General features: G+C 40.7%; 1 protein-coding gene across 21 annotated transcripts in view; it reads right to left on the minus strand.

Annotated features, from left to right (window-relative positions):
* SYNE1 (spectrin repeat containing nuclear envelope protein 1) overlaps positions 1-14,815 on the minus strand; it is a 488,794-nt gene that overhangs the window by 104,217 nt on the left and 369,762 nt on the right. For 14 of the 21 annotated variants that reach the window (XR_010599728.1, XR_002889944.3, XR_010599727.1 and 11 more), the window contains 10 exons: positions 14,363-14,497; positions 13,436-13,542; positions 11,876-12,032; positions 10,338-10,469; positions 9,977-10,132; positions 7,851-8,060; positions 5,844-5,945; positions 3,761-3,880; positions 1,111-1,311; positions 71-244 (listed from right to left, as the gene is read on the minus strand). Coding sequence is in view for 18 of the 21 variants with exons in the window: in XM_065588833.1 (XP_065444905.1) it covers positions 71-244; positions 1,111-1,311; positions 3,761-3,880; positions 5,844-5,945; positions 7,851-8,060; positions 9,977-10,132; positions 10,338-10,469; positions 11,876-12,032; positions 13,436-13,542; positions 14,363-14,497 (1,494 nt within the window). In the remaining 3 variants the exon portion in view is untranslated. The remainder of the gene's footprint in view (positions 1-70; positions 245-1,110; positions 1,312-3,760; positions 3,881-5,843; positions 5,946-7,850; positions 8,061-9,976; positions 10,133-10,337; positions 10,470-11,875; positions 12,033-13,435; positions 13,543-14,362; positions 14,498-14,815) is intronic. The other 7 variants (XM_005301411.5, XM_065588836.1, XM_065588837.1 and 4 more) reach the window with 1 other exon arrangement.

Genomic DNA, 14,815 nt, shown 5'->3' on the forward strand with positions numbered 1-14,815 from the left:
AGGTACAGGTGGGATGCACCCCTAATAGTGTATCAATACAGAGGAAGGAGAAAACAGAGAAACCCCTCACCTCTAGAACGTATTCCAGCTCAACACCCCGCTTATGAGCTTGTTTTAACACAGCGGAGGCTTGTGCCATCTGTTTCGTATGTGACTGGGTTTCCCTCAGGAGGGCAAAACTGCTTATCTTTCTAAACAGCGTTTCTGTCAGGATCATGTGAGATTCCAGACCCTGGAAATATTCCTGAAAGGATTCCAGAAAACAAAAGCTCAGAATGTACCAGTTAAGACTTAAGTCATCATTAAAAAATTGCCAAACTCAAAGGTGCTGCAACGCTATTGTGAAGGAGGCCATATAAGTATCTGGAGACATACAATGAACTAAGCTTCACTCCCCACCAATCGCCACACAAAATCTCATTAACACTGGAGAAAAACAGTTAATCTTTAAACTACACATTTTGCCCTTACACCCTGTGCAACATAGCTGGTTTCAAGGATGTATATCAGAGAAGAATTTGGGTCTAATAACGTAAGAAGTTTTGGTGTACAAAGCAGCCACATCTTCCTGTGTTTGTGGAAGCTAGTAGCAAACCAAAACCTTATCTAAAGAAAATAGCATTAACTAGTGTATAAATCAAGCAACTTTTCTCTTTCTAAAGTTTGCAGTGTATTCCTGACAATAGCTTTAACATGTTCAACAGGTTGCTTTCAAGCAATAAGAGAATACTGAGTACAATGATGCATTCCAGAGAGATTCCCAAGTTCTCCATCTTTGCTAGGCAGCACAAAAGCATCAGACTTGTTATTCAAAGTCAGAATAAACTAGGATGAGCGAGAAAGTGGCTACCATAATATATGGAATTTACTTACTGCAAGAGTACTTGCCAAAAAATCCAAGCTAGTCATTGATGGTGCACTCAACACCATTTAGTTAAAAAATACTGCAATGTATCCTAAACCAGCAGTAAATCACCATCAAAATCCCTGATGCCTCTCCAGGTGTGAAGGCTGGCTATAGAATGGTCAGAAGTTAGTGGAGTGCAAGACAAGAGTTTTACTTAGCCTTCAAATAAACAGTTTTTTTAAAAATGCATATGTTGTTTTTACCTTGTGTTTGTCTAGTAGCATTTGGACCTCCTCCTTGGAAGCAACAATAATTTTCTGGTCACCTGACATCTTTTCTTGGCCAGTTTCTATTAGGTCAGCCAGGTCCTGCAAAGCTCGTTCATACTGACCCTTGAGGGCCAGATTTTGGTTCAGACCACTGCGTCTGGATCCAATGATCATCATCAGTTCATCATACATGTCCTTGGGAGACAAGCAACAACAGCATTCCTCATTACATGCATACTTTTATTGAACACATTACTTATAAGTCAACACACTGAAAATGTACTCACTATATTCAAACAATGTTACCATAATTAGAGCTGGTCTTCACTGTGCCGCTGTAGTGCTTCAGTGAAGATGTACTACGTCTACTGGAGAGTTAATCCACCTCTCCGAGAGGCGCTAGCTATGTTGGCGGGAGAAGCTCTCCTGCTGATATAGCGCTATCTACACAGGGTGCAGAGAAGGTCAGTATAACTATGTCGGTCAGGGATGTGGATTTTTCACACCCTTGAGTGACATAGTTATATTGATATAGGTCTGGAGTGTAGTCCTGGCCTAAGTATCTGAGCTGGGAACCTGCAGAGGGCATAAACGGACATTGAAGACACACACAACTCACTGGCAAATTAACAGCTCAGTGTTTAAAGAGAAAAACAGGTGAGTACTGCACCGCTCTTGAGACCCTGTGTTTAAGAACGAAGTTAACTGAAGTGGCCTTGCTTAAGTAGTAGAGCAACTGGAGAAAGGACACACCCAGACACCTTAGGCTTCAGTCTCAATTATGCCAAGACCCATTTACACTGCTCTAGCACTACACTACACTACAAACCTATATCGGGATAGCTATGTCCCGATAGCTATCGGGGGGGAGGGATAGCTCAGTGGTTTGAGCATTGGCCTGCTAAACCCAGGGTTGTGAGTTCAATCCTTGAGGGGGCCACTTAGGGATCTGGGGCAAAATCAGTACTTAGTCTGCTAGTGAAGGCAGGGGGCTGGACTCGATGACCTTTCAAGGTCCCTTCCAGTTCTAGGAGATGGGATATCTCCATTAATTTATTTTTATTATTATTTATTATGTCACTGAGGAACAGTCATACCGACTGAACCCCCCATATGGACAGCACTAGGTTGATGGGAGAGTTTCTCCCATTGCCATAACTACTGTCTTTCAGGGAGGTGGGATTATCTACGCTGACGGGAAAAGGCATGTCTTTGCTGAATCGCTACAGCGGTGCACCGCTGTATATGAAGACAAGCCCTTACAATCAGCAGAAAAGGACCCCTAAAATTTTCCCTACGTAGAGCGCCTTCCCGGCCAATGCAGAACTGAATGCTGGCATAAGGGCTGTAACTAAATGCTGCCTGGTGGAGAAGATGTGTGTGCACTATGGCTATTCCCTACCTTCCTAGGGCCACAAAAAGCAACCACTCCACAGCTCATCCTGTCCATCTTTACATCTTTACCACAGACAGCTAAGAACAACAGAGATGACTCAGTAAGAAAGCAACCCAAGGAAAACCTCCATGAGTTGGCAATAAGAGAAACAACTAATAAAAGCTGGCTTGTTTCTCTGGACTACTTATTTTGAAGTATTTTTAAAAATAAAATTAGTGTCCAACAATTTAAAATTACTCCTTTCTACTCCACAATTATAAGAGGAGCTAGAAAAGAAAGAGTTGCAGTCTGAAGTGCTGAGAGGCAAAATGACTACCCTAAGGCTGCAGATGGGTCTCCAGATTTAAAGGGAGAGCTAGCAGAGATGCATGCTGGGAGAGGCTCCTATAAAAGAGAAAAGTCAAAATAGATAGTTCATAGGTAACCAGGCAGGATGACTGGAGGAAAGACGGATTTCTCACCTTCCTGAAGGGTAAGGAACTGCAGGCTCTAACTAGATCTCAGTGAACATGGACATGAGCAATTAAAGTCTGTCTTTTGTGACTATATGGCTGTTTTGTTGAGCTAATAAATCTCCAGGTCCCCTCTAAAGTTTAGCTGTTTCCTTTGCGTCAGATTTACTATCACTTCATTGTAAGTGACAGTTATATTACCCTTTCATTGTTCCCATGCACCTTCACTGAGTTAGTCCTACTGATTTCTAGGTCTTTGTCCTCACCTCCCCACCCAAAAGGATCCAGCAAGTGAAGAGCTAATCGAGTTCTAGAATGTGCTACCCCTGCATAGCTATTTTGAAGAATACTTAATATATAGTCCTGCAAGCTGAACAACAGTAGAGATACACACAGGTTACAGAAAATAGATGCATATCTTTTTGAAATAATTCAATTCAGATGGAACATAATAGAGGTCACAGAGCTCTGGAAAGAACAGAGGCCAATATACAGCAAACGTGCACATGCTTAACTTTTTGTTCACCTGAGCAGCCAATGAGACTGCACATAAGCTGGAAGTTAAGCATGTAGGGATTTGCAGGATCGAGGTCGGTGATGCTACAAAAGTGTTAAATACGAAAACAAGGAGGATGTTATGAAGAAAATCATAAATCTCTTTTATACACAGTGAAGTTCTTTGAGACATATTTTTGTAAATTGCCCCATGTATAATAAAGATAAGGGCAGTTTACAAATATCCTCAATATCAGTAGGTAGTTATTATAATGTACCTTTCTTTGGAAGGGAACTATACCTGGAGCTTAGATAGCTCTTGCATGGAAGGCTGGTCAATCTGTAGCTTGTCCCCACGCTTCTTTAATTTGCTGATTCCAGCATCCAATTCCTTCAGACCATCTTCTGCCTGTAGTATAGCCTGTATCAGGGAATTGCAACATTTAGCTAGAAGGTCTCAGAACAATCTTTTACCTGCACTACATGATTACCATCTACTTGAACCGTTTTAGATATGAAGTATTAGTCTGTCCCCATTTTTTAAATTGTGAATTTTGTATTCATGGTGTTTCACTGAGAACCCTGGAAACTGAATAACCTGAAGAAATACAGCATGGCACTTTTATATCACATACACTGAATGTTATATTTGAATTGTTTAAAACAAAATCTGATTCTAGTTCTGTATTACTGATTAGTAATATATAATGTTTATATTAGAAACCTTCCAAACAATTAATTTACTTTGCAATGACCCTGATGTTGCACCAACGAAGAACATAAGCGTTTTGCAATTATCCTCATTATGAGTCCCAACACTGCTGTCAGGTAAGAATGTATAATTAGCCCCGTTTTGTAGATGGGAAACTGAGTGACTAAGAGTTGGATTTACAAGACTCTCAGTGATGGCCTAACTCTTCTCTCATTGAAGTCAATGAAAGTTTTACCAGTGACTTCAGTGGAAGCAGTGAGGCCAATGCCTTTTGAAATCTCACCTCAGGTGCCTGCTGAAGATCATACAGAAAGTTTTTGGCAGAGCCAGAAGTAGCATGCTGATCTCCTGAGACCCAGTATAGTACCTTAACCACAAAGCCAGCCTTCTTTTTTAAGGCTCCTCTCCTGAAACCATTTATACAAGTGATTGGTATTTCAATATTTCACATGCACAGACCCTTTGACCTCTAGAAACACCGAGCAAGTATAGTTTTAGGATCTAATCCTGCAAACACTTATGGATGTGAGCAGTTCTACTGACTTCAGAATTGGGCCCTAAAACTGTACTTACCCAGTGCAGGGCTTGAATCCATGACACTGAGATTAAAAGGTCTAGGTTTATCAGCTGAGCTAACATACTATTTCAGTCTGTTTCCTTGCCTACTTGCTTCCCTCCTTGTGTTTTATATATTGGGAATTAAATTCTGACTGCCTTTTTTGGGTAGGTAAGCTAGGGAGGAAGGGTACTGGGAACTACTCAACACACCATGCATGAGCCTGTCAGAATACAGACCTAAACACTCCCTGCACTGTAAGGGTGTGTGATGCCTAATGTCTAACCCCTACCCACTTGCTGGCATCAAGCAACAGATGCTGGAGCAAGAACCAAATGAGTTTTTCAAAAGCCGCTCTTTGGAGAACTTCGAACCATTATGTTTAGGTTTCTCCAATACAGGCAGAGTGACTGCCAGAATCAGTTTATTTATTTAGTTTCTCATATAGGTACTCATCACGGTAGTACCTGAGCAAATCACTTTGCTACTACATCTCTGCTCCCACCTATTTCCTACCACAAAAAAGCCAGAAAGTGGTCATTGATGCACATTACATTCACCAGCTTGTTTTCAATACCAGGAATAACAAAAACATGGGACAAAAGATATCTAGGTTAAGATTAATTATTCAGTGCACATTTCCTGATAGAGCATATTTTCCTCAGGCTGAAAAACACAGAATGTGGAGGTCAGGATTTGAACACCTCAGAGCACCAAAACATGCCACTTATTTGTAATCAGTCACCAGCAAGACAAAACATACTGAAGAGATCTAGGTAAAAAACTTATCCTTCTAATTTGTCTGTACTGAAATGACCACACTTTTGGATGGTCTCTGTGTGTCTATAGGAATCTCCTTAGCTGTCTTGGTTTTCTGTGTGTGTATTCCATGCTCCTTCTATTTTAGAAGTTTTAATATTTTGCAGAACTCAGAAGTACATTCTTGGACATGCACACATTTTATTTTCACATACAATGTACACACTATAAACATCCTCCTCCTCCAAACACCTGGTTGTTGTCCGACAGAGACTATTTCAATCCCAAGCAGAAAATCTCTCCGCATTCACCATACTCACATTGCTCTTCTTGTTCACAATAGATATTTGATAATACCTGCATTTGTTCCATTTCAGGTCGCTCAGCTGCCTCTGCTAGTTTCTGCAGAACTATGTATTTGTGATCAGCCAATGATGTAAACAGTAGCTTTAGATCATTCTATAAGAGACAATAAAGTTCAAATGAAGTTTTAAAAGAAAAAAAGTTAGCCAATCATAACTCACAGCAATTAAACATTAGTCTCTTCCCAAACAAGAGTATATCACTTGTTGACACCATGGACTAAATTTTCAGAACATGGTATGTTACTTGTATGTATTCAGAATGGGAATTATGAACACAAATACATACAATTAGATGTTAGATGTACAAAGTGCTTTAAAACCGCATGTGACACTGTCGACAACTTCAAAAAAAGGGGACATAATTATGCAAGCGTAACGGTCAGAGAAAAAAAAAAAAAAAACCTATGTGGGCTCTTTCCATTCCAATTCGACAACATGAATTCATACTTCCCCTAAGAATGCCTTATTTAACAAAAATGAATAAATGACAGCTCAAATGCTTCTAATCGCTCATTTTAGCTACCAAGCTTCTTCTTTTTCTATGAAAAAAAAATCTTTTTGCCTGTAAATTGAGCAAATCTAACATGGAAGTCAACGGGACACAACAAACATGGAACCCAATATTGCCATTTTCAGTCATTTGTCAGAGCAGAACTACATTTTAATCTGTTTGTTGTTTTTCAGAACTACCCTCAATCAATCTTCGTGCTTATTTCTCTGTTCACATATTTATCCTAGATATGCTCACAATACCGGAAAGCATCAGCAACATCACTACATTTTCAGACACCCAGCAAAGGGAGAAAATAATGGTGATTTATTTTTATTTTCATATGATGACTTCTTATACAATAGTACCTATGGTATTGCAACAATATACACTTCTGATCTCTTTTCTCTATCAGTTAGGCGTTTTACACCTAACACTTGTTGCTAGTGTTTGTTTCATTTGTGCCAGAGCAAACCATCTCTATGGGTTTTGGAGTTTAAAACAAAGAAACACGACAGGTTGTGTATTGAGGGGAGTTCCAAATATATGTAGAATAAAGATATTCATTCAAGATGAGACAACGAGGCTTATGTGACTAAAACAGATACTGTATTTGCTTCACTCTTGAACGTTCTGAAAATCCTTTTTAAAAAGTCATTCGGTTTGTGATCCTGATCTAAACAGAGACAGAGGTATTGGATATACCAATTTTACAGCAGTTGCTGGAAGTTCTAATTCCTGTAAGAAACTTACTAAAGTGACTGGCAGTGTAGGCTTTATGTGGCAGGAAAAGGGGAGAAGATAGCAGTAACCCCCCGATGCCTGAAAAAGTTTCTAGGTGAATAAAGGGTGAGGGTATTATGTACACAGAGTTTTTCACACAATAGGACACTTGAGGTAGGAGCTGTTAAAGGATAATGGGATGGTGTAAACAAAGTTGAGAAGGCAGATATCAAAACGAGGCTAATGTTTGGTATATATTTTGCTCTGTATCCGACCTTATCAACAAAGCACTATGCGGTTTGTACCTTAGAAATCTGAAAGCTATAGTTACTTTTCCCCCCCTTAGGTATAGTAGTCAAAGACTGCTGTTTATTGTAATACCAAACAAGTGTGCCATGCATTATTGCATGAACATTCACTGTAGCACACGGGGAACTATATGTACAACGATTCCGCTAACAATAATGTGAGTTGGAACTTTGGCCCAAATTTTTAAAGGGACTAGTGATTTTGTGTGCTTCTATTTTTGGATACTCAACTTGAGACGGACATCACAGTGTGCATACTCAACACTTTCTGAAAGTCAGGTTTATTTAAGGTGTTAGAAGTCAGACTCCAAAAAACGGAGGCACTTAATATCTCTAGTCATGATTGAAAATCCTGTCTTAAAACTCCACTTGTCATGTGGAAATTTTACCCATTTATTCTATTCGCTAATAAACCCCCAAAACTTTCAACAGATAAAGTGACATAGGGGAGGGTCTAGAGAAGTCCTTGGCAACCTACCTGGAAGGTGAGTATTTGCTGAAGTCTCTCTTTCATCTGATGGCACCTCTGGTTTACTACTGACTCCAGCATGGTCAGTCTCCCCAGTAGACAGTCCAAAGTGCCCTCTATAACATCCCTGTTATCACTGTTCTCGGGAAATGTTTGAGAAAACAAATTCTTGTTCTTATCCATTTCTTCTGACATCTCTTTGATATCTTTGGCAAGAGACTGGAGTTTTTATAGAAGAACAGAACAATTTTTGGAATTAGACACTAGCAAGTAGACCTACTGTATTAATGTAACTATCACCCCTTCATTCTCAATAAACTTTAAAACCATGTTAAAAAGCCCAGGAAATATTTTCAGTAACAATAAAAGGTTGGTTTGGCATGAGTTGTTCTTGACAAATCCATGTTGGTTATTGCTTATCACCCTATTATCCTCTAGAAGCTTATAAATTGATTGCTTAATAGTTTGTTCCAGTATCTTTCCAGATATTAAAGTTAGGCTGACTGGTCTATAATTTCCCAGGTCCTCCTTCTCCCCCTTTTTAAACATATGTACTCTCTTTGCCTTTCTCCAACCCTCTGAGACCTCACCCATCCTCTATGAATTCTCAATGGTTCCAAGATTGCTTGGGCTCTTCCTTAAGTACCCAGGGGTAATGTCATCAGGCTCCACCAACTTGAATACATCTAACATATCTAAGGGCTTGGCTACATTTGCAAGTTAGAGTGCATTAAAGCAGCCCCAGGCACCCTAACTCATGACCCGTCCACACTGGCAAGGCACTTAGAGCGCCTGGACTCTGCAGCTGGAGCGCTCCTGGTAATCCACCGCCATGAGAAGCATAATGCTTGCTATGCCTTGGCTGAAACGCCCCAGCGTTAGTGTGAACGAGGTGTTGCATTACTGCACTGTGATTGGCCTCCGGAAATGTCCCATAATCCCCTTATGTCAAGTGGCCACTCTTGTCATAGTTTTGAACTCGGCTGAAGGAATGCGGATATGCCCTTTCAAAGTTCTGTTTCTGACAGCCGGCATGCTTTTCTGCTCCAGGACAAAGCAAGCCAATAGTGTGGAATGCTGCTTGCTGTGAGTGTGTGTGTGTGAGAGAGAGAGGCTGGGGGGAGAGGGGGTCTGCGACCGTCTGAACTTACAAGACAGCATGCTGACATGCTCTCAGCCCTCCAAAAACCCACTCTCCCCCCCCACATACACACAACACACTCCCTGTCACACTTCACCCCCCTCCCCCATTTGAAAAGCACGTAGCAGCTACTTGCATGCTGGGATAGCTACCAAAATGCACTGCTCTCTGTGGCGTTGCAAGAGCTGCTAACGTGGCCACGTCAGTGCGTTTGAATCTGACAGTGTGAACACACTGCAGCGCTTTCCTAACTGCGCTTTCTGAGGGCTGGTTTAACTCACAGAGTTCTACATCTGCAAGTGTAGCCATACCCTAAATGTTCTTTAACCTGTTCTTACCATCTTCTCGCTTATGTTGCCTCCCCCTTGTTGATAATATTAATTGTGTTAATCATTTCAATGAAGACTGAAAAATAATAGGCATTAAATACTTCAGCCTTTTTTTGTCAGCCGTTATTAACTCTCCTTTCCCACTAAGTACTGAACTTACACTCTCCTTTGTCTTTGTCTTGCTCGTATGGTATTTCTAGAACATCTTCTGGTTGCCTTTTATGTCCCTTGCTAGGTGCGACTCATTTTACCCCTATATGTTTGTGCTATTCTTTGTACTCATCCTTAGCAATGTGTCCTTCTTTCCACTTTTTGTATTATTGCTTTCTGATTTTAGATCATTGAAGAGCTGCTGATACAGTCATCCTCTCTCTTCTGCATCTGGATAGATTACTGTTGTGCCTGTAATATTGTCTCTGAGGAACTGCCAGCTCTCCTGAACTCCTTTTTCCCTTAGATTTCCTTCCCATAGTATCTTACCTACCAATTCTCTACGTTTGTTGACGTCTGCTTTTGTGAAGTCCCTCATCCTTATAAGGGGAGAGTCTTAACTGGAAGGAGTTTTCCAGTTGCATTCAGTTATGCAAAACTATTATTCTAGAGTCTTACTTCTCACTAAAATACAAAGCAAAACAGAATCTGATTGGAAAACTAAAAATACTTACTTCCTGGTTATACAGGCAAGTTTCTGTCTCTTCCGGAAGCAGGGCTGTAGCAACAAACAAGCATTCTTCAACACCATCTAGCCAAGAAGAGGTGGCTGAGACGCTATCATACAGCTTCTGTTCTAAGTGCAGGCTTTCCTTCTCTGCTCCTCCAGCCTGTGTGAAAGGTGCCAAAGTGACAGGAAAGTCTGTCAGTTCATACTGTCTCCATACAGAGAAGCCTTATATACCTTACTAATGTCCACTGGTTCTCTAGTGTTCAGGGAGGCCAGCTCACTGCCAAGTGGGAACTAGAGGAGTGTTCACTCTGTATAGCAGCTCTGCATAAAATTAGATTTAAAAACAAACAATGCCACTGTACCTGAGATGAAACATCTTCAAAGGCCTGGTTCAAACCAACCAGTATAGATTCAAATGATGATTTATCTTGCGCCTGTCCTTCCCCTTTATATAAGGGTAGGCCAGACATCAGTCTGTTTGGTCTGTTGTAAAGCTGTTAGGAGAGAAGTATTGGTTAGAGTATTTCTGATGTACACTGGATCTCTCAAACGAAAATATAGATAGTACTACCGGCTGAGGAGCCCCTACACCATTAAATAAGTCACACACATACCGCTGTTATAAATTCATATTGCATGAAAGCTGCTCACACTGGAGGTTCACAGCATGTATGGACAGTTTAGATGAGCTAGACTTAGCAATGAGATATGTATACCCAGAGATGCTGAAGTAGTAATACTGTTTATATGTTGGAAAGCTACAGTTACTACACCATTCTGGGACAGAGCACTAAGCCAATGCCTAACAAGAGAAAAAGTATAACACAATCCAATGGCTGGGAGTTGAAGCTAGACAAATTCTTCTCTACCTTGCATAGGCACTGACTCTGTGGGTGCCCCAGGGCTGGAACACCCATGGAAAAAAATAGTGGGTGCTCAGCTTTTTTAAATTAATCAGGACAAATGAGATGCCAATGAGGATTGCTGACTATATTTATATTGTACCATATTTTTAAATCACAAAACCATCTACATTTGCACATAAGGCCCAATCCAGCTTCCATTAACATCCATGGGAAAGTTTTCAGTAGGTTTTATGCGAGCTGAGTCAAGCCCAGAGTGAGTCTACATAAACATGAGCCTTCATCACTGTTGTTCTTATTCTTCTTTCGTCATTCTCTGTTTGTTGCACACACTTGCTGCATTTCACTTTAAACTGGGCTGCAAGCTCTTTCACGCAGAGCCTGTCTCTTGCCATATGTACAGCATCTCGCGCAGGAAGGCCCCAATCCTAAATGGGGCCTCTGGGCACTACTAAAATACAAATAAACTAATAATAATAATTAGTTTTAATCTCAGCCAGATCCTTGGATAGTTGACAAATGGTTCTGCTTACGTCTAAAGTGAAGGTGATCTGCGATCCACGCAAATCTTGAACCATTTATCTCTTGCAGTAAAACCTCATAAGTGAAATCCTGGCCTCATTGAGGTCAATAAACTGAATGGGACCAGGATCCCACCCAATGAGTTTAAACTCATAGAGCCAAATTCTTCTCTGATTTACTCTAGATTCACCCCAGCATAACATAATTGATCTGAGTTGAGCGACTACAGAATTATATTGGAATAAATGAGAGCAGGACTTGGTCCATAATTTCCTAGACGTTTTATAGATTTTTCAGATGTATGGAAGCATGTGGTTCAAAGTATTTTGTCTGGGATTAATAATACTTTCAATTCTGGTTAATTTGTAAAATTTTACAAAAATCACGTTTTATGCTCCTTGAACTGACTACTTTTATATATATGTATTCTACATAAGGCATTTTCTGTGCATAAACTGTACTGTGTGTGCTCAGCTTTTCATACAAGAGCGCACGTAGACATTAAAAATAGCTACCGGCTGTGCCTCTTCCTGTTCCAAAGCATTCTGCAGCAGTCTCTGTTTGGTGCTGAATTCCTGGTGCAAGCTTTCCCATTTCATTTTCATTTGATCTTCGGCTGATGGAGTCTCACCTTCCAAGCCTAACTCCCGAGATAACACATCAGGCTTCTCACTGTGACAAAAAAATACAAGTTAAGCTCAAACTATACAGGAAGTATTGTAATTAAAGGTGTTTCTTGCCCCTTTCAATTTTGATTTTTCACATAATTCAATTTTGAAATAAAGGCCTTTAAAAAAAAAAAGCTTTTACTTGTGCTTTCAGGCAGTAATATGAAGGATACATTTAGAACAGAAATAAATACTCAAATATAACCAGACAAGTTCAACTCTTATGAACTGTATGGAGCTGAAAACACTTATCTAAGCTAATAGAAATACACATATAACCCCCAAATTGATGAAAAATATATTACATTCAAATTTAAAATCTAAATCAGTTTTTATTTCAAAGAATGAGAAGCTGTTGTTATTTAAATTACTAGTTATTAATTTGGATCAACTCTCTCTCTCTGTGTGAGAGAGAGTTGTTTCCCCCACATGTATCCTGCACTACTTCTCCTCATGTCAGCCATCTTACCTGAACCTTGGTGAATAAAAGGTTAAGTTCAACTTTCCCCCTTCTTTTATAACCAAGTTCAAGGGTAAGGCTGTGAATGTGGCTATTTGGAAAACAACTGTTCCACAACTATTACAGGACTGGGTTGAATCCCAAACTTGGGAGATTTTCAATTTACTTTAAATTATTATACTTCCTTGTTGTAAACACTAACCCACGAGGAAGACAAACTGCTGAGAGTAACTGGCCTTCTTCCCAAATTGAGTCATTTCACACACACTGGTTTTGATGTAAAAATCCCTAATATTGAGCATCAAAGCTTTTGCTCCGCAATCCTATGAGCCACCTTTATGCCTCCCAGATACTGGCATATTGCAGGAGCCAGGGTTATTTAAGCAGCTCTGAGAGCTGTTCTAATTTATGGCATCCTACCTGCCCCACCCCCAGGGCTGTTAATGGCCAGCTTTGCAGCAAATGGAAATCCAGGACTCTCCACCTTCCCCAGCCCCACTCTTGCATGCTCCCAAGCCAAGGCTTGCGGGAATCCTCAAGCAGGCTGTATCTGTCTTCTTCAGTTATTGCCAGGGAGAATTCTCCCCCAGCCTGAACCAAGGACTGGCATAAATGGTCCAGAGTGAGGGTGAGAAGCTCACCCTAAGGCTCAAAATTCAAGAAACACTCCAGGAGCCAAAGATAAAAGTCTTAATTAACTTAATGCGGAGAAAATAAATTATAGACACTTCAACTGTTAATAAGATAATGCTTTCAGATCACAATGGTCTAGGATAGTATTATTAGGAGCCCCAGGCATGGACTAGGGCCCCATTGTGCTAGGCTCTGTACAAACACAGACAGAACAAAAATTAGAGAACACGATGTGGAAGAAACAGACAGAAGCAAGGAAGCCAAAGTATGAAGGCTTAGGGATCCCTGCTGAAAAAGAATGTATCAAAGCTCACCTAGCTTGACGGCCATCTGGAGCAGAGTGTTGGGTTAGGATTTCTTCTCCACGGCTTGCTACTAAACGAAGCAGGTTCTTCTGCTCTGCCAGCTCTTGTTCCAGCTCCTAACAGAGAACAAAGACAGCTATGTTAATAGGTTGTTTTTTTTTCTTGTTGTAAATTCATGCGTATACTATGCATGTTTTTACCTCTCTTAACCATCAGAATTGGACAGCCATCCAAATAAATGCTCAGGAGATGTGTATAGATGCCCACAGCCTTCCCAGAATGATATTGATGTCCATAGCCTTCCCCTCATTGTTATTAAGGTGAGTAATCTCAAAAAAACCCAATATACTACTTATGACTCAGTCATGCCAAACTATGACACCACAAGGGTGTGTGTATCTATTGTCCCCATCAAGACAGCAGTGGAGCACTTCAGAACGCTAATGAATGTATGCTTACAACACCTCTGTGAAGTAAGGCAAGTATTATCCTCAATGTACAGATGGGGAACTGAGGCACAGTGAGATTAAGTGACTTGCCCAAGTGTACACAGGAAATATAATGGGCAGAGCCAGAAACAAAACACAAACCTCCTGGGTCCCCATTCAGTGCCATAACCACAAAGTCATCTTTAATCTGGTCTGGCTGGCTCTATCAGACCTTTGATGGGGAGCATAATCTCTTTAGTGTTCCAGGTATGCAGGATAATGCAGCATGCTAGCACAAAACTTTTAGGCCCTGATTCAGAAAGTATTAAAGCACATACTTAAGTAATTTGCTGCACTGGGGTCTTAGATTCTGTGGTGCTATAGAAAACCCTTCAACATGGCTCCCTCTCAGTAGCTAGGTAGCTTGGCTGGCTTGTGAGTAGAGGTGGCGGAAACATGGCCCCATATCCACCCTTTGGTTGGTGCATGGGAAGTACAAAGTACTAACTTTCTGTTGTTGGAGGCTGCTCTGTTGCTGCTGGGAACGGGTTGTTCGTGCTTGTGCCAGCCATTCTTGGACACTGGGACTGTGTGAGGATACCAAGTCCAACTCACACTCCTCCTTGTCTTGTAAAGCTCCCTGCTTTGATTAAGAAGAAAAGAAACAATCACTTTATATAACAGGGACCTTTTATGTTACAATAAGATGTGAGACACTGGCTTGCTCAGTCCATATTAATGTGGTATAGTGCCTTTCAACTCTTAAGTTGCTGGTTTACATAACTTCAAGTCACAGCTGAGCTGATTTATTAGTTTGTTGGCCTGTATCAGGTAGGTCTCCATAAAACAAACCAAGCAAACACCTCCACCACAACTGGCATCTTGCTAGCAGAATCAGAGGAACAGGACTGGCATAGACTTGGAGACACTCTCTTACAGGAGGTCCCTTCAGTTCACAGAA

The sequence above is a fragment of the Chrysemys picta genome, chromosome 3, assembly GCF_011386835.1.
Source record: "Chrysemys picta bellii isolate R12L10 chromosome 3, ASM1138683v2, whole genome shotgun sequence".
Taxonomy (NCBI): Eukaryota; Metazoa; Chordata; order Testudines; family Emydidae; genus Chrysemys; species Chrysemys picta.